We start from the raw sequence: 26,963 nt of genomic DNA, 5'->3' as shown, positions 1-26,963 counted from the left end.
TTCTCCCACCACAGAGCTGGTGGTGTTGGCAGTAGTAGTAATGATGATAAAATTTGATGGTGCCAGCTTCTCAAAATTACTTGCAATATATGCAAATCGTAGATAAGTAAAAATACACACAAACTAAAAGAAAACGACTAACATACACAGCCCAGTCTCCCTCAGATGACTCGGCACAATCTTCTGACATTTCACAAAAACGGCATTTTAAGGGCATAACTATTATAGCATGTTTTCAGTAAAGAATATAAACATTTTCTCGGTCAGTGTACGTCCCGGCTTTTATTGATAATTTCAAATAGAAAATTTGAAAGAATAGTGAGCAGACATAAACACCTAGAGGCAACAGCTGTTATATTTTGCCGTGTTTATCTAAATGTCTAGTCATTTATGATGACACTTCAGCCCTGAATATGTCATCATATATTTTCTAAGATTAAGGACATACTCCTACATGATCACAATAACAGTATCACACCTATAAAATTTAACAGTAGTTCCATAAAAACCATCTAATATCAAGTCCATATTCAAATTTCCCCAATTGTTCCAAAATGTCTATTATAAAGATTTTGTTAAGTTTTTTGAAGCTGTTTTTTAAAAACCGGGATTCAACAAACCCCAAAATAATGAAACCCACATATTAAAGTACATAGTAGTAATGTAAGGAATGTGTAAGTGAAGACAAGACAAGATTTACTCTAAATAACTGAGTACTAATTTTCCCATTGGAATAAGTGTGGTAAGTGGGTTCTCAAAGAGCATTAATCTACCAATAGGATAGAGAAATTTTGTTTTAATTCTGCTTCATATTTTCTGAGCATTTAACAGAATTAAACTATGAATTCAACTGCATGGTGCATCAAACTCAAATTGTATTAAAAATTTTAAAAATTCTGGAACACCTGGTGGCTCAGTCCGCTAAATGCCTGCCTTTGGCCCAGGTCATGATCCCAGGGTCCTGGGATCCAGTCCCACATTCTGCTCCTTACTCAGTGGGGAGCCTGCTTCTCCCTCTGCCTGCTGCTCCACCTGCTTGTGCTCGCTGGCGCACACTCTCTCTCTCACAAATAAATAAATAAAATCTTTTTTTAAAAAATCTGTGTTTAAAAATAAATAAATAAAAATAAAAAATCTATTCCAAAGTTACCAGTTTTCAGGCATGTTTTACAGCACAAGCATGAATACCACTCCTAAGTAAATATGTGGGTTAGTTGGTTTAAACGATTTTTATTTTAGCAACACTGAATATTAAAGTAGCAGCACAAGTCTGCAGATCATTCACAAAATGAATGTGTCAAAGCACATAAACAGCATTTATAGGAGACTGACACATGATAGAGTTAAATTTTGTGTGGTTAAAGTGAAGGGGATTCTGTATAGTAATAACAAATACTGACCTCAATTTGCTGTTTAAGAGAGTTTTAAAATTCTGATTCCCAACAATTTTTTTAAAATATGAAGAGAATTGCATTATTTCAAATTTTGTATATAACATACACCTTTCAAATATTTATTCACATTATTTTAAATTTGCACAATTTAAATTCCCATAAAACGTGACAGGCAGTCCTCTGCACGGTTCAGATATGCATGAATTTCAGTCACCATGGTATAGTTAAATAACACCAGTCGCCCAACAACACAATTCAAACTTCGGTTACCACTTTATATTAACTGTCAGTAATCGCATAAAGCACAGACTCAGCTGCTAGCTCTTGGTCTACTAATCACTACACTAATAATGGCTGCACATCAGGATCAGCGACAAGTCACATCTCTTCTTTCAAAGTCTGTTGAATCGGTCACCGCAAATCTGTTACTCAATTCACACAGAGACAGCAACGGTTGTAGTTGTGTGGGCTCTTTGTCTCCCACTGGTAAACTGTTTTAGTTACTGAGAATTGCAGAACTCTGAGCACATAAGGATTCTGTCCAGACCTCTGCTGAGAGACGAATAAACCCTATGGCACCTACCAACAGAAGGCTGCGTACCGAGGATGACCCCAGCCACTCCCATGCCCACCTCCCCGCACCTTGCCTGTCAGCCACACACAGACACACACACACACACACACACACACACACACCGTTAAAATGTCAGCCCCAAGAACTCAACTCTGCCACAATTACTCTTTGTGCCAGCCAACAGTGAGGATAGGCCGCTGACTTCCCTTAGAGCATTTACTAATTATGAATTCTTCCTGTCCCTTTGAGGTGTATATGTATCTCCTACAACTCAGAAGTGTCTCTGTCAAGGACCTGAACGCCATTTCCTTGAAAATGAAATGCATTCATCAGGAAGGATAGGGCCTCTGTCTTTCAGTCTCTGTGGGAGGACAGAATTCTAATTTTGATAATTACAGATGTAGCTGACCTAATTGCATTTATACCTTTTATTTTTTAGAGAGAGGGCACTCTTGAGTGGGGAAGGGACAGAAGGAAAGAGAATCTTAACCAGGCTCCATGCATGTGGAGCCCCAGGTGGGGCTTGATCTCAGGATCATGACCTGAGCCAAAGTCGAGAGTTGGAGGCTTAACTGGCTGAGCCACCCAGGTGCTCCGCGTTTATACTTTTTAATATTTCACTTTTCTGATTCTACTTGAGCCTCTGCTTCCTCCCCACCACATTCTCTTTTTAAAACATCCTATCACCTCTGCAGAATTAGAATGGAGCTCAGCTCTTTCCCCTACTGCCAGTAGTTACTGGATAGAATCTATTTTCACGGCCTTCACTAATGTCCAGCTGTGTTTATCTTTAATACCCTAAAGAAATGAGATGGACTCCCCATTCCAAATTCGCTTTGGATGTCAAAACTGATGGCACTCTGCATGTGCTAAGAGGGTATGAAAAGGTTTATTACTCATATAATGACGCTTTCTGGAGTGAACAGGGATAGTTACCACTCAAGTCCAAAAATGGCTTGAGAGAGCTGGGAAAAGACCGGTTTAAGGGTTTTTTTGTTTGTTTGTTTTAAGATTTTATTTATTTATCTGACAGAGAGAGACAGCCAGAGAGAGAGGGAACACAAGCAGGGGGAGTAGGAGAGGAAGAAGCAGGCTCCCAGCGGAGGAGCCTGATGCGGGACTCAATCCCATAACGCCGGGTATCACGCCCTGAGCCCAGATGCCTAGATGCCTAACGACTGAGCCACCAAGGTGCCCCTGGCTTAAGGGTTTTATTGTGATTAAGGGGTAGGGCTGGAGCTGGGGCTTGTGTGACTTGAACTTCCCTCCAGAGTCAAAGAGGGGAGCACCTGGGCTTTCACATCAGCTTGATGTGACACAGGGCAGAGGGAGAAGAGAGAGGGGTGAAGCTTGAAAGCTGTCAGCAATGAAAGGTCAAATATGGAGTCAGACTACTATACAAACTCAAGTGGCATTTTAAAAAAATAGGTAATTAAGGGGGAATTGGCCAATAAAGATGAAATTGCAGGAAGAAAGCAAAAGCTACAATGCTGGAAGTGAAACTCAAGCAGAACATAGAGTTCCAGAAGAAATAGCTCACCAGGGGAGTGTCAACACTGTCACCGATTTAAGAGGCTCTAGGTCTACAGCCAGAGGAACCTGCTGAAGGCGAACTCATCGACATAAATGAGGGAAGCGACAAAAGGGATGAAGTCCCAAGGAAGTGATGCTTTCTCTGGGCTTTTTTTTTTCCCCCTAGGTCACTATGTTAGTCTTCTATCTACTCAATATGTTGCTGTCCAGAATTTCAGGGGATGTCCAGCAAACTGCTTGTGCACATATGAAAATAGTGGGGGGGGGGGGCGCCTGGGTGGCTCAGATGGTCAAGTGTCTGCCTTCAGCTCAGGTCATAATCCCAGGGTCCTGGGATCGAGCCCCGCGTTTGGCTCCCTGCTCGCTGGGGAGCCTGCTTCTCCCTCTCCCTCTGCTGTTCCCCCTGCTTGTGCTCTCTCGCTCTGTCAGATAAATAAAATCTTAAAAAAAAAAAAAATAGTGGGACCAGTGTCCCTTTCCAATTTAGATCTTAGGAAATTGCTACAGAGCCACAAGTTTGTAGGCAGTTTATTAGTTATTTGTTACCTAACAAATAACCCATAATCTGGTGGCTCAAAACAACAAATGTTTATGATCTCACACGACTTCTGAGAGTTGGGAGCACCTCATCTGTGCAGTTCTGGCTCAGGCTTTCTCTTGAGGTGGCACTGCAACTCGGCCAGGCTGCGGTCACCTGAAGTCTTGGCCGGAGCAGAAGGATCCGCTTCCAGGATGACACACCACATGGCTATTGGCAGGCGCCCCACTTTCTGGCCAAGAGAGCCTCTCAACATGGCAACTGGCTTCCCTCAGGGCAACCGGTTGGGGAGAGAGAGGCAGAAGCCACAGTGTCCTTTAGAACCTTACCTCAGAAGTGACATGCCCCTTCTGCTGAGTCCTACTGATCACACAGGCAACCCTCACACGATGTGGGAGGGGACTATACAAGGATGTGAATATGGGGGCAGGATCACTGAGGGTGACAAATCACCCAGAAGGGAGAGGACAGTGTAATGATGTCCTCTGTAGAATGCAATCAAGACTCTGTGTGTGTGTGTGTGTGTGTGTGTGTGTGTGTGTGTGTGTGTGAAGTTCTTCATACCCATGCATATTTCTCTTCTACATGTTCTTCTGCATTTTTTCTTTCATTTTGCAACTCTTCCCTTATATTCTGGTTCTGCTCTTTGCAGTTTAAAAAGTGGCTCAGGGGTGCCCAGGGGCTCAGCCAGTTAAGCATCCAACTCTTGATTTCAGCTCAGGTCCTGATCTCAGGGTTGTGAGATAGGGCCCTGCCTCCGGCAGTGGGGAGTCTGCTTGAGATTCTCTCTCTCCCTCCCTCTGCCCCTCCTCCCACTCGTACTTTCTCCCTAAAAATAAATATTTTTTAATTTTAATTTTTTTTTAAGATTTTTATTTATTTGACAGAGAGACAGCCAGAGAGAGAGGGAACACAAGCAGGGGAGTGGGAGAGGAAGAAGCAGGCTTCCAGCGGAGGAGCCCAGAACGCCGGCATCACGGCCTGAGCCGAAGGCAGGCGCTTAACGACTAAACCACCCAGGCGCCCCTCCTATGTGTATTTTACTACCATTAAAAATAAAAGTTATGGGGCACCTGGCTGGCTCAGTTGGTAGTGTGTGTGACTCCCAGTCATCTCAGGGTCCTGAGTTCAAGCCCCACATTGGGTGTGGAACCTACATAAAAACAATAATAAAATTCTCTTTAATTAAAAAAAGGCAAAAAAATTAAGAGAACAAAATGTTTAAAGATTTTTTTTTACTTGACAGAGATCTCTGGTTTCAAAATTTCCAGAGATATTATCAAGATTTCTTTCTTTTTTTCTTTCTTTTTTTTCAGATACTTCATTCCGAATGTATTAAGAATGCGGTCCCAGATTCAGTAAATTCCTCTGGAGAGAAAGGTGAACTACTATTGCTCTGACTGCCCCCATGCCCAAAGATGGAGATTAACACTGAGACCACGTGCAAATACTCTTCCTTCTTACCCTTTCACATTCCTGGTTATTTGTTTAAAATTTGTTTAAAAGGGGATGTCTAGCAAGAATAGGACATTGGGATAAAGCTAAATCCACATTTATTAAATACCATGACCAAAAATACCTATCTCTCTTCTGTAAAATATTCTTTCTTCCCTAATCTCATTCCCTTTCACCATTTTCGACCTGGCAGTGCTGTCCAATAAAAATATAATGAGATGGGGTCCCTGGGTAGCGCAGCTGGTTGAACATCTGACTCTTGGTTTTGGCTCAGGTCATGATCTCAGGGTTGTAGGGTGGAGCTTGGCATTGGGGTCTGCCTTTAGCTCAGAGTCTGCTTAAGATTATTTCCCCCTTCTTCTCCTTTCCCTTCTGTTCCTCCCCGCTGGTCACGAACTCTCTTTTTACCTAAAATTAAAAAATGTTTTTTAATTAAAAAAATATATAACGAGAGCCATATATGTAATTTTAAATTTTATAGTGGTCACATAAAAAAGGGAACAAGAAACAGGTGAAATTAACTTTAATAACATTTTATTTTTTAAATATTCAAAATATTATTTCAACATGTAATCAATACAAACATTCTCAAGGTACTTTACATCTTTTATTGCAAAGAGTTTTATACCTCTAATATTTATTTCACACACTTTCATCACTTTGGATTTTACAAGTCCCTTCTTTTTTTTTTTTTTAGATTTTATTTATTTGACAGAGAGAGACACAGCCAGCAAGAGACAGAACACAGGCAGGCGGAGTGGGAGAGGAAGAAGCAGGCTCCCAGTAGGAGCCCGATGTGGGGCTCAATCCCAGAACTCCAGGATCACGCCCTGAGTCGAAGGCAGACGCTTAACGACTGAACCACCCAGGAGCCCCACAAGTCCCTTACTCTTAGCACACTGCTGTCCTACTCCTCCGAGAACCAGTACAGCTTTTACTTTGTGATGCAGGAACACTTTTCCAGTACCCCACTCCTCTTCCACCCTACCATTAATTGGTAGGCACTGTAAACTCTCCAATAATAAAATGATGTAAAATTTGAAATTGACAATGCTCTTCCAAATAGACTGCTGGTATGATCATCACAGTGAAGGTGTTGTCAATCAAGTATCATAGATGAGGAAATGGAGACAATACAACGAAGCTTTTTTTTTGTACTAAGTCTTCAATATCTGAAATGTATTTCACACTTAAGAGCATCTCAATTCAGATGCTAAATTTTCATCAGAAATATTTGATCTATATTTAGATTTCATAAAATTTACTATTCTTTAATAAGATTTTATTTATTTATTTGACAGAATGAGAACACAAGCAGGGCGAGCAGGAGAGGGAGAAGCAGGCTCCTCACTGGGCAGGGAGCCTAATGCTGGGCTGGATGCCAGGACTCCAGGATCACAACCTGAGCCAAAGGCAGACGCCCAACCGAGCTATACAGAAGCCCCTAAAACTGACTATTGAGAAAATATTTATATACCAAATTATTCCAAGCACACGTAAAAGTTTCCCAGTTACTGAATTAAATATCTGTATTTATTTTTCTTCCAAATATCTATATTTAATACAAACTTACATTAAAATTAAAAGGAGGGGTACCTGGGTGGCTCAGTTGGTAAAGCCTTTGACTCGGTTTCGGCTCAGGTCATGATCTCATGGGTTGTGGGATTGAGCCTCACATCACTGGGCTCCGTGCTCAGCAGAGAATCTGCTGGAAAGATTCCCTCTGCCCCTCGCCCTGCACATGCTCTCTCTTTCAAAATAAAAAAAGTAAATCTTAAAAAAAATTAAAAGGAAAAATTCAGTTTTTTAGTCATAGCAGCCACAGTTCAAGTGCTCAACAGCCACATGTGGCTTCATATCGGACAGGGCACTTTTAGGCAAACATTCTTTTTAAGGAATTACTTTGTGAGTATCCTAATTTGTGTTTCCACAAGATTTGTATTTATCTCTTCATTATACTTATATCTCATTATGGGCATGAAGGTTTTTATATCTTTTTTTGGAATTAAACTCTGTGATGTTAAAAAAGATATCACTCTTAGTCATCTTCATATTTCCAGTGCCTGGCACCATTCCTGACCAAAAACAGGGGCTGGGGCCAGTTGTTAACATTTACTAAACAAATTAGTAGTGTAGTGAGTTTAATAGTAGCCTCCCAAGGAGACATGTCCAAGTCCTAATCCCTGGAACCTGTGAAGGTGACCTTATTCGGAATAAGGTTCTTTGCAGGTATAATTAAAGGATCTCACGATGAGATCATCCTGGATTAGGATGAGCCCTAAATCCAATAACAGGTGTCCTTATAAGACATAAAAAAAGGAGCTGTACAGAGATACATAGAAGAAAAAGCCATGTGAAGATGGTGGCACAGATCGTAGGGCAGCCACAAACCAAAGAACACCAAGGATTGCCAGCAGCCACCAAAAGCTGGGAGAGGGGACTAGAATGGAGCCCCTCTCAGAAACTCCAGAAAGAGCCAATTTTACCAACACCTTGATGTCAGACTTCTGGCCTCTAGACCTGTGAGAGAATTTCTGTTTAAAGCCACCACATTTGTGGCAATTTGTACAGCCCCCTTAGGAAAAAAGTCATCTGTATCACTGCCACAGATCACAACATGGCAGGAGGCAGAAAGTCTCAGAGGAGTGACTGAGCAGGTAAAGCACCTCCCTGGATTTTATTAATAACCAAAGAGGATTCTTGTGACTGGATATAGATAATATGCTATGAGACTCTGAACATGATTTCAGAAAAGGAGCAGGGAGATATTATACTCTTGTAACAGAACTAAAGGTTTTTGATAGCCCGATGCAACATTTTACCTCATGATTTATCACCAAAAGAACTCCATCAAATTAAATCTGGTAACCAAACAAGGATACTTAGTATCACTACTATTAATACTGTCCCCAAATTTTTATCAGTGCAATAATTCAAGAAATAAAAGATTATCTATTAAAATGAGTTAAGTTTTAAAAACAAATTGAAGACCAAATGAAGAAAAAAAATACTGAAATACTACCAAGATATTTGAACTATTTAAGTAAATTATCTGTAAACTTTCCTGTTTGCCAATAATATGACAAAATAAAATTAAATCCTATTTTTATTGTAATAAATATATAAGTATCAACGTATAACTTTGCTGAGAGAAGCATGACATTTATAAGGATAAACTCGAAATGGTGCGGAGAGATACAAAACAGAACTTGTTAAATGGGGTAAGGTAAGGACAGAGTGGGGCATCTGAGCACTGGACAATCTACCCGGGTCCACTGTCAGGACAACTGACACGGGCCACTGGGGGCTGAACCACTTCACCTTTCTAGTCCATGGATCATGGGGGTTTCCTTTGAAGCAGTGATGCCAAGGAACAAAATAGGCAATACCACACAGACAAGCAATTGTATGATTAACAGAATCATCAGAAAAAGCAACAAGTTTCCAATATCCAGAGACTGTCCTGAGAAAGCTCCCCACCCCTTGCTTCACCACCTTCTTCTGTCACACAGATCCCTCATAAACCATTTCTGCAAAACCCATCTACAAGCTATGTGCCTTTAAGTTGCTTATCTATTTGCCTCTCTTTCCTCATTTATAAAACAATGGTGGTGATATTACTATTACACAGACCATAAGGGAGGCATTCGTAGAATATATTTCAATTGCTGTTACTGCAACCTGATCCCTAAGGGATTTAACCAACAAATCATTTTATAGTTTTATATTTAGATCTGTGATCCATTCTGAGTTAACATAAAAGGCGTGAGGTTTCAGTTAGGATTCCTTTTATCTGCAAATGGATATCCAATCGTTCCAGCACTAAAGTCTTAAAGGCTATCCTTTTGCCATTGAATTTCTGCAAGTCTGTCAAAAATCAATTGGCCATCTTTGTGTCAATTTCTGGACATTTCTTTTTTTTTTTTTTTTTTAAGATTTTATTTATTTATTTGACAGAGATAGAGAGACAGCCAGCGAGAGAGGGAACACAAGCAGGGGGAGTGGGAGAGGAAGAAGCAGGCTCATAGCGGAGGAGCCTGATGTGGGGCTCGATCCCAGAACGCCGGGATCATGCCCTGAGCCGAAGGCAGACGCTTAACCGCTGTGCCACCCAGGCGCTCCTCTGGACATTTCTATTCTACTAATTAACAATCCCTTCACCAACACCATACTATCTTAATTCTTATAGCTTCATAGTAAATCTTAAAATCGGGTAGTATGATTCTTCAAACTTTATTCTTTTTCTTAACAGTTCGGGCAGGTGCCTCACCTGGCTGGCTCAGTTGGTGGAATGTGCGACTTGATCTCAGGGTCATCAGTTCCAGCCCCATGCTGGGTGTAGAGCTTACTTAAAATAGTTTTGGCTATTCAGTTCTTTTTTTTTTTCATTATATACTATTTCTCTTTATCTCTGGTAATTTTCATTGTTCAGAAGTCTACTTTGTCTGATATTAATACAATCACTTCAGATTTTTGTTTACTATTCTATGTTATATCTTTTTCTATCCCTTTATCTTTAAAACTACCTATACAGACTATGGGGCGCTTGGATGTCTCAGTCGGTTAAACGTCTTCCTTCGGCTCAGGTCATGATCCCAGGGTCCTGGGATCGAGCTCCTCGTCGAGCTCCCGGCTCATCAAGGAGTCTGCTTCTCCCTCTTTCTCTGCCCCCACCTCCGACTCATTCTCTCTAAAATAAATGAATAAAATCTTAAAAAAAAAAACTACCTATACAGACTTTCTTATAAACACTGAATCTTTTTTAAATCCATTCTGACAATTTCGGTTGTTTAATTGGTTTGTTTATACCATTTATATTTCCTGCCAAAAAGAATTAACACTGCAGGCCTGAACCTGCTAACCTTATCAGGGCCTGCTTGCAAGGCTGGCCCTCGGCTGGCATCTGAGAACTTGCCTGGTAAACAGTTGCCTACACTCATATAAAACTTGCCCTAAATGATAAGCGTGGCTCTCTGCACCTAAACTGACAAACAACGTGTATGCTAAACACGTGTTTTCCTTCTGAACATCTGGAATTTCAGTGACTGCCACAAGTAACACCAGCACTGGGTGCCTCCATGACTGACTCCAGAGGAAGGTCCTGAATCCCTAGCCTCCTGTGAGCTTCCCTTGTAGACCACACTTCACAAAAGTTGTTGCAACTTGTTGCTGGGGAAATTCAGTACATCCTGTGTGACTCCACTAAGAGGACTCTGGGAAGCTCAGGTCTGGTTTCTTCTAAATATCACCCCGTGAGCCTTTTCCCCCTGCTGATTCTGCCTTCCATCCTTATAATGTAATAAGTCTTACCCCCAAGGACGACTATATCCTGAGTCATATGAATCTTTCTGTGAAAAATAATTCATTTTAACTTGGTAATAGAAATTTTACCCTCTCCCTCTGCCTCCCCTACCCAGCTTGTGCTCAATCTCTCTCGTAATTAAGTAAAATCTTTAAAATAAATAAAATAACAGTAAAAGGAAGCTTTAAATTGAGGCTTCACAATTTCATATAATCACAAAGACCAAAAACCTACAGTATTATGTTTCAATTTACAGATTGAATGTTGTAAAATCTTAATTTACCTTAAGGATTATAAATGAAGAAAAACAGATTAGAGGGGCACCTGGCTGGCTCTGTCATAAAAGCATGTGATTCTTGATCCTGGGGTTGTGAGTTTGAGCCGCATGTTGGGTGTAGAGAGTACTTAAATAAAAATAAAACTTGAAAAAACCCAAAAAGATTAGGATGAAAAGGGGCTCCTGGGTGGCTCAGTTGACTGAGGTCGGACTCTTGTTTCCATTTGGGTCATGATGTCAGGGTCGTGGGACGGAGCCCCGGATCAGGCTCTGCACTCAGTATGAGGATTGTCTCCCTCTCCCTGTGCCTCTGCTTCTCCCCTGCTTCCGTGCACTCTCTCTCTCTAAAATAAATAAATAAAATCTTTTTTTAAAAAAAAGATTAGGATGAAAAAAATCAAAATTAAACAAAACCTAATCTAATACCTTTAACTGAATTTTTCAAAAGCATGTCTCTCAAATGTGTTTAGAGAAACATGGTATTTTTATTTATTTTTTTATTTTTTTATTTCATATAACAAATCCTTTCAATATATATTTAATTGCTGAGGTACACTAGTACAGTATCAATTGAAATAAGCTCAAAATGCAAGAGACATTTCGAGGCATTACAAAATACTGAAAAGGAAATTTTTTAAAAATACTGATTTCACAAGTTCTTGGTGCAAATTGGTTGCACAGCTTCCACTTCTGTAATAAAGCTGCTCATAGTTCCTGGCCTCCCTGTATAAGGTTAGACTGAAGTCAGGGGAGTTTTCCTATAAAACAAGCTCTATCAGTTTAAGCTGTTTTGACTAATACTATCCATGTCACTGCCCTTCACCACCAGTCTGCTTCAATTCTGTGGGACTTGAATACTTTAATATATGTTTTCCACGGTTTCTGTCTTTTTTTTTTTAAGGCCATTTGATATAATCTTCTGATTAGAGTTAAACAAAAACCGAAATGAACACCTGATGCCCCATCTTCAATGTTGGAAATTCTGCACATCTCCGCAGACAGCACCAGGGTGAGTTGGGCCTCCAGGGCCTTCAGGACCAGGCATCAGAGAAGGGACTCTGGACAGGAGAGCATCAAACTAGTTTGGGTGCAATCTTTTGTGGCTGAAAACAAAGCAAAAACTAAATAATTCTGCATTTAATATATGTAACAGGAATACGTAATAAACATTATTTTCCCCATTTATAGATGAGGAAGGTAAGGATGAATGAAATTATATAAATGAGATTTAATCCCAAGACTCTTGATTCTAAAGCTTGTACAGATATGCCCACCCCACCTACAAGCGGTACCTAATATTACAAACAGTCTACGACTGAATGGAATCAAAATGGCACTCAGAGCACATACCTCAGTAGGACTTCTAACCAAAAACTATAGAAATGACAAAAGCTATTTTAAAAACATAAATGGGTGTCATTGCTGAAAAATGAGAAGTGTCACCCCCAGTGGACATGAAATTTCAAGGGATTCAAAGAAGCTGGAATGACCACAGAGTTGGATCCACAGTTGAGAACCTGCAGAAGAGGACAGCTTGGACAGATGCAAGAAGCTCAGAGACAGCTGAGCACTGGGGCTCCCTCCTCCTCGGGCCCAGATGGCGGGAAAGCAGCTATGGGTCCACTCCCAGACTGACATGGTTAGTATGACCAGTGAGGCAGAGAAGTGCCCTTGGTGTCTGGCAGCAGCTAAAATACCTTGGGAATGCCACATCACTACTGTCTCCTGGTGCCGAGACCACACCACACGCCATCCTGTTGCCAATATAGGGCATAGGTATAGGGTATAGGTAAACAGTACTTAGAGTCATGCCAGCAGGAACTCTCACATGACATCTGAGAAAAACCAACACCCCAAAGAGCATTACCCAACTGGAAGGACAAAAAATAATACCGAAGGAAACTAAGCCAATACACCAAACAGGAGATTTTGAAAGACGTGTCTAACATATTCAGAGAAATATGGGAGGGCGCCTGGGTGGCTCAGTCGTTAGGCATCTGCCTTATGCTCAGGACATGGTCCCAGAGTCCTGGGATCGAGCACCGCATCGGGCTCCCTGCTCCGCTGGGAGCCTGCTTCTTCCTCTCCCGCTCCCCCTCCTTGTGTTCCCTCTCTCGCTGGCCGTCTCTCTCTCTGTGTCAAATAAATAAATAAAATCTTAAAAAAAAAAAAAAAGAAAGCGAGAGATATATGAGGGACTAAGGCACCTGTAAAAGAGTATCTTTTATGCAAAACAGCAGTTTTGTTAATTCTTACATTAAAAATAGTGTCAAAATCTGAAAGAAATGCTAACAATATTAAGGAAATATCAGAATAAACAAAACTTGTACAGTGAAATGGTGAGCTGGAAGATGCAATCGATGACTTCAAATGCAGTGCAAAAGAAAAGAGGAAGTGTAAGCTTTAGCTATAAGGGACAAAACTGGCAATTCGAATAGCTAACTGCTGAATGCTCTAGAAGGTGAGAAAAGAGAATTAATTTGGGGTAATACTCCAAGAACAATAAGTTCTCCAAATTGCAGAAAAATAGAAGTCCTAAAAAAGGATATATTCAGATGCCTTGAACATATTGGGAATATAAATACTTGTCAAGTTAAGGCAAGGATGCCTTAAATGTCATGACAAAATTTGGTAATTAGATTACTAGGAACAAAAACTCTTACACTTAACCAATACTGGCTTACTTGTTTGCAGTAAGAGGTATAGTTACAGAGTATAACTAATGATGGAAGTTGAATTTCACCTTGATGATCAAACCTGGTTTTTAACCCACTGTCTATGGCTTTAATAATTGTTATGATAACAGAACCAATAAAATAATTCTTCTTAATGCCTTGTGGTCATAAGCAACCATCTGCTTTCTTCTTTTTTTTTAAGGTTTTATTTATTTATTTATTTATTTATTTAAGAGAGAGCATGTGAGCAGGGGGAGGGGCAGAGCAAGAGGGGGGGGAGGGAGAGAATCTTAAGCAGACTCCCCTCTCTGGACAGAGCCTAACATGGGGCTCAATCTTACAATCCTGAGATGATAATATGAGCCAAAACCATGAGTCAGATGCTCAATCAACTGAATCACCGAGGCACCCCCTCAACTGCTTTATTCTTATAACAATGTTTGCTTAAAATAAAAATGAGTGGGGCACCTGGGTGGCTCAGCAGGGTCAGGCTCCCTGCTCAGCCAGGAGTCTGCTTCCCCCTTTCCTTCTGCCTCTCCCCCTATTTGTTCTCTCTCTCTCTTTCCCACTCTCTCAAAAAATAAATTAAATCGTTTAAATAATAAAAATAAATAAAAATGAGCAAAGAACAATCAAGTTCATTTCTCAAAAAAAAAAAAAAATTCTCCCCCAAATGAAAAGAACATCAGAAGCTGTGTGATGACTTCAGACTAATATATAGATAACTGAAAGGGGAGGTGGGGAAAACAAAACAAAATATTTGAAGAAATGCTAGCCTACAACTTTTTAACTGTAAATCTGCAATTCCAAGAAGCTCAATGCAGCGTACACAAATGAGACAAAGAAAACTATACCAAAGAACATCATAATCAAATTGCTCAAAACAAGTGATTAAAAAAAACCCCAAAACTCAAGTCAGTAAAAACAGACAATAAACAACATATATAAGGATGACATAAGATTTCTCACTGGAAACAATGCAAGAAAAAGGACAGTGGAATGACAGCTTTAAAGTACTGAAAGACAAAACTCTAAATGTAGAGATAGAAAATATAACTTTCAAAAATGAAGGCAAAGCTTCCAATCCAGGACAAGATAGAGTAGATACACTTCATATTCCTCCACTAAGTACAACTAAACATCCTTAACATTATATAAATAAGCAAGACTGAAAGGCAGAGAAAAAATGGCAGATCAAGAAGGGATCTTGGGACCCAAGAAATGACATAATGTTGGGGTCCCTGGGTTTTCTTTTTGCCTTGTATATTCCAGACTATGTGTTAGAAAAGCCAGTAATCTGGGGTGCCTGGGTGGCTTAGTTGGTTAAGTGTCTGCCTTAGGCTCAGGTCATGATCCTGGAGTCCTGGGATCGAGCCCCATAACAGGCTCCCTGCTCAGCGGGGAGCCTGCTTCTCTTTCCCCCTGCTCCTTCTCTTCATCTCTCTCTCTCGTTTTCTCTCAAGTACATACATAAAATCTTAAAAAAAAAAAAAAAAAAAAGAATAGCCAGCAATCTGAAAATGTCAATGAATGCAGATTTTTAAAAGCCTAAGTATAGCATGCTTTTCCAGCCAAAGGACAGGAAAGGGGCAGCCTTACAAGACAGAAAACTTTTAGATAATAAACATCTTGCTCCAGCCAAACTCCACAGAAAAAAAGTGTGACACCTACGCATATCAGCAAAGGCCTAAGAGAAAGCCCAGACTTACACTCTCTTTTAGGCTGTGACATGGCACAGCTTACCCTCCTACCAAGGTGCTGTCATTGAAGGTCCAGTGGGAAACCTGACAGCCACCACAATCCACTAGAGTAAAACATCCCTTCCATTCCCGATCTCCAGACTGTCAACAGAGGCCAGATGGAGAACGTGGACTTCCACCCTATTGGGCAGTAATGAGATAGCACCTTCCTTTCCCTTGCCAATGTGGTGTCAGAGAAGAACTCCTAAAAACAGAGGATTTAGGGGATGCCTGGGTGGCTCGGTCAGTTGAGTGTAGTAGGACTCTTGATTTTGGCTCAGGCCATGATCTCAGGGTCCTGGCATTGAGCCCTGCAACGGGCTCTGCGCTCAGCAGGGAATCTACTTGAAGATTCGCTCTCCCTCTCTCTGCCCCTCCCCCTGCTCTCTCTCTCTCTCTAAAATAAATAAATCTGGAGGCCTGGGTGGCTCAGTCAGTTAAGCGTCTGCCTTAGGCTCAGGTCATGATCCCAGGGTCCTGGGATCAAGTCCTGCATGGGGTTCCCTGCTCGGCAAGGAGTCTGCTTCTCCCTATACCCCACCACCCTGCTTGTGCTCTCTCTCTCATGCTCTCTCTCAAGTAAATAAATAAAAACTTAGATAGGGGCGCCTGGGTGGCTCAGTCGTTAAGCGTCTGCCTTCGGCTCAGGGCGTGATCTCGGCGTTATGGGATCGAGCCACACATGAGGCCCCTCCGCTGGGAGCCTGCTTCTTCCTCTCCCGCTCCCCCTGCTTGTGTTTCCTCTCTCGCTGGCTGTCTCTCTCACTATCAAATAAATAAATAAAATCTTAAAAAAAAAAAAAAAACTTAGATAAAAATAAAAATAAAAAATAAATAAATCTTGAAAAACAAACAAACAAACAAACAGAAGATTTAGTAAGAACCTCAAAAAATTGCTCAAAATGTCCAGGATCCAATTCTAAAGAAATGTCATATAAAGAGCCATGAAAATAGCCACTTGAATGAGAAAAGAAAACCAATATCAACCCCATTATCTGCAATATCTAACAAGAATTTTAAAACAGCCATCACAAAAATGCTTCAGTGAGTAATTAGGAACATGTTTGAAACAACTGAACAAATATAGCTCAGCAAAGAAACGGATTTAAAGAACCAAACAGAAATTCTAGAACCACAAAATATAATTACCAAAATAAAAAACTCACTAGATGGGCCCAAAAGTAGAATGAAGTGGGATGGGGGGGAATAGCAGGGTATCAGTGAACTTGAATACAAATAATTGAAATTACCCAATCTGAATGACAGAGAAAATAGAGCAGGAAAAAAAAAAAAAAAACAACTGAACCTCAGGAACCTGTGAGACTATAATAAAAGATATAATATTCATGTCATGGGAGCCCCAAAAGGGAAGGAGAAAGTGTGTGGGGCTGGAAAGTATCCGAAGAAATAATGACTGAAAATATTCCAATTTTTGGGAGGCCTGGGTGGCTCAGTCAGTTAAGCATCTGCCTTTGGCTCAGGTCATGATCCCGGGGTCCTGCAATCGGGTCCTGCAATCGGGTCCCGCATCAGGTTCCTTGCTCAGTGGGGAGCCTGCTTCTCCCTTTGCCTGCTGCTACCCCTGCTTATGTTCTCTAACATATAAATAAATAAAATCTTAAAAAAAGAAAGAAAATATTCCAATTTGGGGAGAATGACCTCAAAGGGCAATATGGAAAAACTGTAAAGAACTCTATTCACATAAATTTGAGAACTTAGATGAGAAATGTACCAATTCCTCAAAAAGCTACTAACACAGGTCACCCAACATAAAACAGATAATTTAAGCAACCCTATAATATTAAACAAATTGAATTTATAATTTTAAAATGCCCCTCGATGAGGCCCCTGGGTGGCTTAGTCGTTAAGCGTCTGCCTTCGGCTCAGGTCATGATCCCAGGGTCCTGCAATCATGTCCTGCATCAGCTCCTTGCTCAGCGCGAAGCCTGCTTCTTCCTCTCCCACTCCCCCTGCTTGTGGTCCCCTCTCTCGCTGCCTCTCTCTCTGTCAAATAAATAAATAAAATCTTTTAAAAAAATAAAATAAAAATAAAAATGCCACTTGAGGGGCACCTGGATGGCTCAGTCGGTTGACTCAATTTCAGGCCAGGTCATGACCTCAGGGTCCTGGGATGGAGCCTTGTGTGGGACTCTGCGTCTGCTTGTCCCTCTTCCTCTGCTCCTTCCCCTGCTCGTCCTCGCTACCTCTAAAATAAATAAATAAAATCTTCTTAAAAAGAATGCCCCTCAAAATCTCCTGACTCAATGGTTTCACTGTAAAGTTATACCAAATATTTAAAGAAAAAATAAAACCAACTTTAAACAATCTCTTTCAGAAAATGGAAGAAGGAAACACTTCCCCAACTCATTTAGAGGTCAGTGTTAAACCCTGATACCAAGCCCAAGAACATGAAAAAAGAAAACTAGACTAATATCCCTCATAAATATAGATGCTAAATCCTTCACAAAATATCACCAAATAGAACTCAATAATATAGAAAAATAATTATACACCATGACCTAGTAGAGTTTGGGATAGGCAAGGCTGATCCATGGGAAATTCAATGTAATACAGCATATTAACAGGCTAAAGAAGAAATATTATATGATTCTATGAATCAACAAGGAAAAAAAAATATATATATATATATTTAAACATTTTATTTATTTATTTGACACAGAGAGAGGCAGCGAGAGAGGGAACACAAGCAGGGGCAGTGGGAGAGGGAGAAGCAGTCTTCCCGCTGAGCAGGGAGCCCAATGCGGGTCTCGATCCCAGAACGTTGGGATCATGACCTGTGCTGAAGGCAGACACTTAACGACTGAGCCACCCAGGCGCCCCAAGTGGACTCTTCTCTGTCCCACTGATGTATCTTGAGTATCTTTTCATCAATACTTAATTACCTTCCTTGCAACTTTATGCTAATTTCCAAACTTCTGAGGCATGTGTTCAACTTTATTCATCTTTTTCAGAATTGTTTGACTATTGTTCCTTTGACTTTCCATATACATTTTAGAATGTCTGTACCTTATAAAAATATTGCTGGGATTTTGATAGGAAATATGTTAAACCTATATATCATTTTGGGAGAGAATTGACATTTATCTGTACTATGTTGAGTCTTCCAATCTGAATACAATACGTCTGTTCATTTACTTAAATCTTCTTGGATTTCTTGCATAAGTATTTTGTAGTTTTTAGCATAAAAAATAAGTCCTGCCTATGTTTTGTTACATTTGTTAGATACCTAAGTATTTTAATTTTGCCAACCTATCATAAATAGTATTATATTTTTAATTTAAATTTCCACATATTTGGGGGCACCTGGGTGGCTCAGTTGGTTAAGCATCTGTCTCCGGCTTAGGTCATGATCCCAGGGTCCTGGGATCAAGTCCCACATTGGGCTCCCTGCTCCGCGGGGAGCCAGCTTCTCTCACATCCTCTGCCCTTCCCTCTGTTTGTACTCTCTCTGTCAAATAAAGTCTTTAAAAAAAATTTATTTCCACAGATAGAATAAGGAACTGTCAAAACTCAACAGAAAGGAAACAACTCAGTTTTTTTAAAATGGGAAAAATACTTGTCTAGATACTTAAAAAGGGATATAAGGATGACAAATAAGCTCATGAAAAGATAATTAACATTATTAGCCATTAGTGACATGCGAATTAAAGTCATAATAAAACATGGCCATATACTCCATTAGAATGGCCAAAATAAATATTTTACGTTTTTAAAATTGACAATAGGAGGTACTAGTGTAGATGTAAAGCAACTGGAACTCTCACGCATTGCTAACGGGAATGCAAAATGGTACAGACACTCTGGAAAAGTTTGGTAATTGCTTACAAAGCTAAATATTTACTCCCTCTATATATAATCTAGCAATTCCACCGGCTTTAGGGAGGTAAACTGGAATAACTGTTTTACAAAGTATCTTTATGTGGTGAAGGTAAATGTGGGCAAATTCTATAAACCAGGAATTCCACTGTAGGTATAGTCTAAAGTAAGTCTGGTACATTTGACCTGGAATATAGGTGAGGTTTGGTGGGCTGAAGTCTGGAGCTGACAACCAGAAAGAATTCTTGATAAGGCAAGTTGTAAAAGGATCTTCATATGCTAAAGAAGATACAGGAAACCAGAGACCTCGCTATTGTCAAACCAAGATTGTTTTTCTCTCTAGCACTGTTAGGGGCTTCCTGGAGGAACATTATGTTCTGCCAGCCTTAAGTATTTGTCAATGGGCTGAAGGTTATATGCACATTTAATTTTATCTACTGTCTTTGTTTCCCACATCATGGGTGCCCCAAAAGACACATGCTGGTTAAAAGCACCACTGTTTATAATATCCCAAACTGGAAACAACCTATATGTCCTTAACAGAATAGTGGAGAAATAAGGTGTTGCCTGCTTATTGAATGGAATACTATAAAACAGCAAAAAATATTATAGCTTTGTGCTTGGTCTTAGGATAATCCTGTGAAGACAACAGACAAGGTTAATTAACAAAAGAAAGGCACTGAAGAAAACAGAGTATGAAAACAATTTACATATAGAATCCAAAGACATGCAAAACCAATGTGGGGAAACAAAGGCAGAAGAAAAACTACTAAATTTCTTTACTACCTACATCCTATTGACAAGTCCTTGAAACAGGCAGAGTGACATTCCTCTAAGGACTCAACTGCCTCAATGTTAATACTTTGCTAAGGGCAAAAGGCAGTCCTAGCCTGACACCCCTTTCCCCCAGGATCCTTTAAGTCTACTGTAACGTATAAAGTTTCCTTGCGAAACTTCCGTTATCTCTAAACCCTCCAATATATGTGTTTGTAATCATCCATCAAGCATACGGCCCACTGATATACATCTGAAGGGTCTCATGACAGGTTTTATAGAGGGTAATAAATGACCTTTTCGCAAAAATAGCTAGCGCCTTCAAGGTCCTGGAAACCTTGCTTCCAAAATTCCTTAGAGACTTATGCTATCCCTAACCCCCTCCCAACTTGAAAGTATATAATGGGCCAGGCCTCATGACCCATTGCAGCTCTTTCTGCCCATAGGTCCTGTCCCCGTGCTTTAATAAAATCACCTTTTGCACCAAAGATGTCTCAAGAATTATTTCTTTTGAACCTAACGTCTTTCCGACATCAAAACTATTCAATACATTTTCCCCCCCTGGGATACAAACAATTTAAATTCTAGTGAAAAACAAGTAATTTACGAGTATAAAATTCAAAACAGGAATGGGGGGGTTAATGATTGAGACTATACCAAGGGTTATAAATTAGGGTAGAGTTCTACTAAGATTACTGATAGATATACAGATTTTTAGGTTATGTAGTATTCTTTTCACCTTCAAGACATGTTTTACAATATATCCCTTATATGTCACATTTCTTATTTTTAAAATGGAAAAAAAAAACTACACATGAAAATTTTGATCATACAGAAAATATATGAGAGCTTGAGACAAAGCTCTGGACCCATTCCCACACCTCTGAATTTAGGCTCATTCCAGTTGTCAAAAAGGAACCAGTGCAAAATGTAGTCAAGGGTATGACTAGAAAAAGGGAAAGAAAAACAAATGGCTGACTGCACAAGCAGCAGCAAAGTGTGACCAAGAGACAAAGGAAATCAATGAGGAAATATTTCAGACTGGTGTTCAAATTCACTGAAGCAGATATAAAGGAAGACCACAGAGAAGAGATGCAGATAGAAGAGGAAGAAGTAAAATTTCTGGAGAAGAAAAGTTCAAAGGTTCTAAAATATTTCCTCAGGGAGGCAGGAAATGGGGCTATACAGAGGAGAAAGAGTTTTTGAGTAATAAAGCCTTGTGCAAGTTTGTGACTTTTGAAATATGTGAATGTACTGCATTTAACTAATTAAAAGCCTTTTTCCCCCCGCCACGTCTCACTACCCTTAAAGGTGTCCCTGCAGGCTGGCACAGACGTCTCAGACCTCCAGGTCCTTGGATGCCCACCGTCTAGGACTCCCCCGACATCCTTGGCCCAAGGAACGCATTCCTCAAACTCGGTCCCTCTGGATCCTCTTGCCTCCATCTCCCCAGATAGACTAGCGATTCCCCCACTGGAGCCAAGAATCTTGGCTACCTCTACAACAAATCCCCCCTCCCCCACCAACGTACACTCCAGATCTCAGTCCCGCTGTCCCCACACCCGAGGGCCCAGTTCTCGGTCCCAGCAGTGCGGCCCTCAGCCTCGGACCCACCGCGCGTCCCGCCCCTCACCTCGGGCTCCGAGTCTCCACGCTCCCGCTCTTTGCATCCGGCACCTCGATCATCCCTCTGAGCACCTAGAGGAGGGTGGAACGCGGGGAAGTTGGCAGTTGTAGCTGAGGCAGTTGAGGCTTGTTTGCCATCACCATGGAAACCCCTGGCAGCGCGCCCTGGGCGGGGCCTCCGAGGGGCGGGGTCTGGCGCGCGGAAGGCGTGAGTGCACAACTCCCCGGCGCACGCGGCTTTTACCGCAGTCACGCTGCTCCGGGTTTGCCTGATCCCGGCTCTGCCCTGCACCCCAGCACCCAGGAGCAGGAGCCCGGGAGCCCGCGTCCCCGCCGTCACCGCAAGCCTATTTCCCCGCGGAACCCCACCTTCTCCAAGAGGACAGGGCTGGAAGGACGCATGGAGCGCGGCGGGCGGACCCTCAGGGGCTGGCTCGGGCGGCGAGGCCGCGAGGGAGCCATTGTGACGCGCCCGGCTGGGACCGGAGATTGGTCCGCCCAGCGTGGGGGGAGCCGGGGCCCGTCGAGGGGGGCCGGAGGGCAGCGGCGCGCCAGAGCGCTCCTGAGCCCCTGAAGGTACAGATGAAAAGCACCCCAAACAGCCCCAAAGACGCCTAGATCGAAGACCACCGTGAGAGGAGAAAATGGGAGTCACTTCCTGCCGAGGGAGAAAGGGAACCAAGGACAGTGGAGACATAAAGGCGGCTCCAAGGGCCGAATTTGCGGAGCGGCCGCAGGCTGTGCTCCCAGCTCTTGGATCGCTACTCGCAATGTCGAGTAGTTTGACCTGGCTCCCGGTTCCCCCAGAGGGCAGCGCCTTAGACTCAGGCCTGGTTCTCGGAGACAGTGCAGGGGCAGAGAATGGTCATATGCAGGAGAAACACGCCAGCTCGATGTCATTTGAGTTTCTGCTACATCCAGGCCACCCGTGTTTTTGCTCTAAACGAGGCAGACTGAATTTGTCAGCCCTTGGTGAGTTGTTTGTTAAGCACATGTACACAGTTGGAATTAGCAGTATCGGGGACCAAAGTTGTCATTTCTGTAGCAAAAGCTGCTAAGCAGTCTTCTGTTGCTTTCTCTCTTATTTACGATCAGGTGCAGCACTAAGAAAAGCAGCCCTGAGAGCCACGGTTGGTAGCTGGCCTGAATGCCCTGATGACCGTAAGCAATGTCATGGAATATTGACCACAGAATGAGTTCTCTCTCTGACGGGGTAGAAGAAAATAAGACAACTCTAATCGTGCCTGAACAGATAAAAAACAGACACTGTGCAAGCCCAAAGATGACCAAACATCCCATCCCCAGCTAACGTGAGTGCCTACTGCTTCTCCAATGACAACTCTACCCTGCTCCATTCCTCCTGCTTTCTAGATAAAAATTACTAAGCTAGTCACTGAATTGCCCCTGCTTTCTGACAACACCAGAACAGAACCTGTTTCCTTGGACCCTCCCCAAAATCACCTAACAGAAGCCCATATACTATAATGAACCCTCTTGAACACCCCTATCCTGAGACTCCCCATTGTGTGAGTTCTCTCACACTACAGCAGCTAATAACCCTTCATTGTTTGACCATAACTATGTCTGGGTAGTCTTTGGTGGGCATCATCAGTATGAATAAACTCGTATTTCAGAATTATAAATAAGCATACACACAAAAATAAAACTTTACAGTCTATACCGAGAAATAAAAACATTAATGTGAATGGTAAAATGGGGCAAGATCTTGGTATATAAAAAGCTTGTATGCTAAATGCAATGTGGCTTGTGTGTTGGGTTCCAGAACAGTAGAAAGACATTAATGGTAAGATCAGATTAAAGTCTATATATAGTTTAAGAGTATTCTACCAATGTGAATTTCTTTTTTTCTTTCTTTCTTTCTTTCTTTCTTTCTTTCTTTCTTTCTTTCCTTCTTTCTTTCTTTCTTTCTTTCTTTCTTTCTTTCTTTCTTTTTAATTTTATTTATTTGAGAGAGAGCATGGGGTAGATAAATGGAGAGGGAGAAGCAGAGTCCCTGCTGAGCTGGACGCCCATGCAAGACTCAATCCCAGGACCCTGGGATCATGATGTGAACCGAAGGCAGACACTTAAAACGACTGAGCCATCCAAGCATCCCCAATGTGAATTTCGTAGTTTTGACAAATGTGCCATGGTTATATCAGATGTTAAATACAAGAAAAACAGTAAAGGGTATGCAGGTATTCCCTGTACTATCTTTGCAACCTTTCTGTAGATTTAAAATGATCCCAAAATAAAAATTTTATTTAAGAAAAACTACGAATTGGGGCCCCTGGGTGGCTCAGGTAGTTAAGCATTTGGTTAAGCATCCAGCTCTTGGTTTCAGGTCAGGTCATGATCTCAGGGTCCTGGGACTGAGTCCAGAGTTGGCCTCCACGCTCAGCTAGGAGTTGGCTTGAGGATTCTTTCTCTCCCTCCTGGTCTGTTCTTCCCCTTCACATGTGCTCTCGCTCTTTCTCAAATAAATAAATCTTTAAAAAAATATATGAACAATTACCTTCCAGGGAAGAGTTTTGTTTTTGCACTGGAGTGGTAGTGATGGTTATTATATATATATATATATATATATATTTTTTTTTTTTTTTTTTTTTTTTTTTTGAGATTTTATTTACCTGACATGGAGAGAGAGTATAAGCAGGGGGAGCGGCAGGGAGAGGGAGGAGCAGACTCCCCGCTGAGCAGGGAGCCCAATGCAGGGCTCCATCCCAGGACCCTGGGATCTTGACCCGAGCCAAAAGCAGACGCTTAACCAACTGAGCCACCCAGGAGCCCTAATGGTTGTTATATCTTGAGTGACCCTGGTATGAAGGGCAAATACAGTCACAACAACAGCTCTTCTGTCCCACTTCTAGCTGTTGGTTCTTCCCACCCCAACATGACAGGGTTCCTTCCTGGGTCCCCACACACCCCTCTGTCATGTAGCCCTCAGTCACTGAAAGTGACCACACCTGGCCAGGTACTGCCCCACTACTTTATTGTTAAATGGAAGTAAGTTAGTCCAGGATTTCTGACTGCTTTCAGAGTGGAAATAAAGTATAAGTGGTAAGAGCCACAAAGGTACAGGAGAAGTTTTGTCAAGGCAGCATTGTCAAAGGAGGAGGAAACTGCCTCTTTTACTCTGCAAACATATTAACATATCCCCTGAGCTTTCCTTGCTGAGGTGTTATGCAGCCCCGGCCTTCACCCCAGGCACAGGAGTTTAACTGTAATGGAAGGCATAAGGCTATGATGCACCAACAAAACATAGAAAATAGGATACCAAAACTGAACACCAGATAGTCACTGGGGAAAGAAGTATAACACCCCGGCTTTTTGTGGTAACAGTGAATAGAAGTTTTCATTCAGGGGGTGCCTGGGTGATGCAGTTGATTAAGGGTGGGACTCTTGGTTTTGGCTCACGTCTTGATCTCAGGGTCCCGATATCGAAGCCCCACGCTCAGCACGGAGTCTGCTGAAGTTTCTCTCTCCCCATCCCTCTACCCCTCCTTGCCTCATGCTCTCTCTCAAATAAATAAATCTTTAAAAAAAAAGGGGGGGATCATTCAGGGAATCCTCCTGTAGTAAAAGAAAGATAGATGTAAATATTAAGGGCAGAAGATGTAAATATTAAAACAATGGTGGGGGAGGGGTACCTGGGTGGCTCAGTCAGTTAAGTGTCTGCCTTCAGCTCAGGTCATGATTTCCGGATCAAGCCCTGCATCAGGCATCCTGCTCAGCGGGGAGTCTGCTTCTCCCCCTCCCCCTCCCTTTGTGCTCTCTCTCTTTCTCACTCTCTCAAATAAATAAAATCTTAAAAAAAAATTTTTTTTTTAAACAATTGGGACCCCAGGAGGAGTTTATCTTCTGGAATCTGGCGATTTCCACTATGTTGGAGTGGAGGCTACCTCTATAGTAGTGCTGTCCAATAGAAATAGAATGTGAGCCATATATGTAATTTAAAAATTTTCTAGGAGCCACATTTACAAAAGTAGGAAGAAGTAGGTTAAATTAATTTTATGTTTTTGATTGTTTCAACATGTCCAAAATATCATTTCGTATGTAATCAATATATAAAATTATCAATGAGACACTTTATATTATTTTTTACTGGATTAAATCTTTGAAACCTGGTGTGTATTTTCTACTGAACAGCACATCTGAATACAGATGTTAAATTTTTATTGAGAATACTTAATGTATATTTATATTTTATCAAATTTACAGTTAAATAGTAGATTCTCATATCCATATTGTTCCAAACATAGTTAAAAGTTTTCCAGTAACTGAATTATCAGTATTTAAATTAAGGCAGGCATGTGAAGAAATTGGAACTCTTGTGTATTGCCGACAGGAATGCAAAATGGTGCAGCCGCTATGGAAAACAGTATGGCAAATACTCAAAAAATTAAAGAGAATTACCATATGATCCAGCAATTACATTTTTGGATATACTCAAAATAATTGAAAGTAAGGTCTGAAAGCTATTTATACACCAGTGTTCATAGCAGCATTATTTACAATAGTCAGAAGGTAGAAGCAACCCAATTCATTGATAGATGAATGACAGCCTTAGAGAGAAGGAAATTCTGGGGCATCTGGTTGGTTCAGTCAGTTCAGCTTCCAGCTCTTGATTTTGGCTCAGGTCATGATCTCAGGGTTATGAGATTGAGCCTAGCATCCAGGGCTCAGCGGACTCTCTGTCTTCCTCCCTCTGCTCCCTCCCCTGCTCGTGCTCTCTCTAAAAAAAAAGAGAGAGAAGGAAATCTCAGGACATGCTACTACGTGGATGAAACGAGGACATCATGCTGCATGAAATAAGCCAGTCACAAAAAGGCAAGTACTACATGATTCCACATACATGAAGTATCAAAAGTACGCAGGTTCATAGCTCCGGAAAGAAGAGTGGTGATGTTGCCAGGGACTGTGGGCAGGCAGGAAATGGGGAATTGTTTAATATGTATAGAGTTTCAGGCTTTCAAGACAAAAAGACTGTGGAGATCGCTTGCACAACATTGAACGTACTTATCACTACTGATTTTATTTTATTTTTAATTTTTTAAAAGGCCTTTTTTTTTTAAAGATTTTATTTATTTGACAGAGAGTACAAGCAGGAGGAGCGGGAAGGAGAGGGAGAAGCTGGCTCCCGCTGAGCAGAGAGCCCGACGCCAGGCTTGATCCCAGGACCCCGGGACCATGACCCGAACTGAAGGCAGACACACAACTGACTGAGCCACCCAGGCAC

At 41.5% G+C, this 26,963-nt stretch overlaps 1 protein-coding gene across 8 annotated transcripts; it reads right to left on the bottom strand.

The window, feature by feature from the left end:
• Positions 1–3,763: 3,763 nt before the first annotated feature.
• LOC113243093 (sterile alpha motif domain-containing protein 1-like) lies at positions 3,764–22,421 on the bottom strand. Of its 8 annotated transcripts, none has more exons than XR_008957959.1 (5): positions 21,732–21,891; positions 12,027–12,176; positions 11,080–11,417; positions 7,091–7,244; positions 3,764–5,902 (listed from the first exon to the last, which is right to left on the bottom strand). XR_008957959.1 is itself a non-coding variant. In XM_057308343.1 (4 exons), exons 1-3 carry the CDS (start codon positions 22,419–22,421, stop codon positions 12,147–12,149), a joined length of 423 nt encoding a protein of 140 aa, XP_057164326.1. In that variant the 3' UTR covers positions 5,205–5,902; positions 12,027–12,146. The 8 variants fall into 8 exon arrangements, 2 of the variants coding, with proteins under 2 accessions (XP_057164326.1, XP_057164325.1); XR_008957962.1 differs by lacking the exon at positions 3,764–5,902 and adding exons at positions 17,560–17,693; positions 22,094–22,183 and having other exon boundaries at positions 6,015–11,417; positions 21,732–21,796; XM_057308343.1 differs by lacking the exons at positions 7,091–7,244; positions 11,080–11,417 and adding an exon at positions 22,094–22,421 and having other exon boundaries at positions 5,205–5,902; positions 21,732–21,796.
• Positions 22,422–26,963: the final 4,542 nt, after the last annotated feature.

Source organism: Ursus arctos, unplaced genomic scaffold (genome assembly GCF_023065955.2).
Source record: "Ursus arctos isolate Adak ecotype North America unplaced genomic scaffold, UrsArc2.0 scaffold_7, whole genome shotgun sequence".
In the NCBI taxonomy this organism is placed as follows: Eukaryota; Metazoa; Chordata; class Mammalia; order Carnivora; family Ursidae; genus Ursus; species Ursus arctos.
This window is presented reverse-complemented; position numbering and strand designations above follow the sequence as displayed.

Coding starts and splice junctions, on each gene's coding strand:
- LOC113243093 (XM_057308342.1), bottom strand. CDS start 22,421: ATGTCTCCACTGTCCTTGGTTCCCTTTCTCCCTCGGCAGGAAGTGACT. Junction 12,177..21,731: donor GTGGAGACTCGGAGCCCGAG/GTGAGGGGCGGG, acceptor CTTTGTTTTCAG/CCACAAAAGATTGCACCCAA.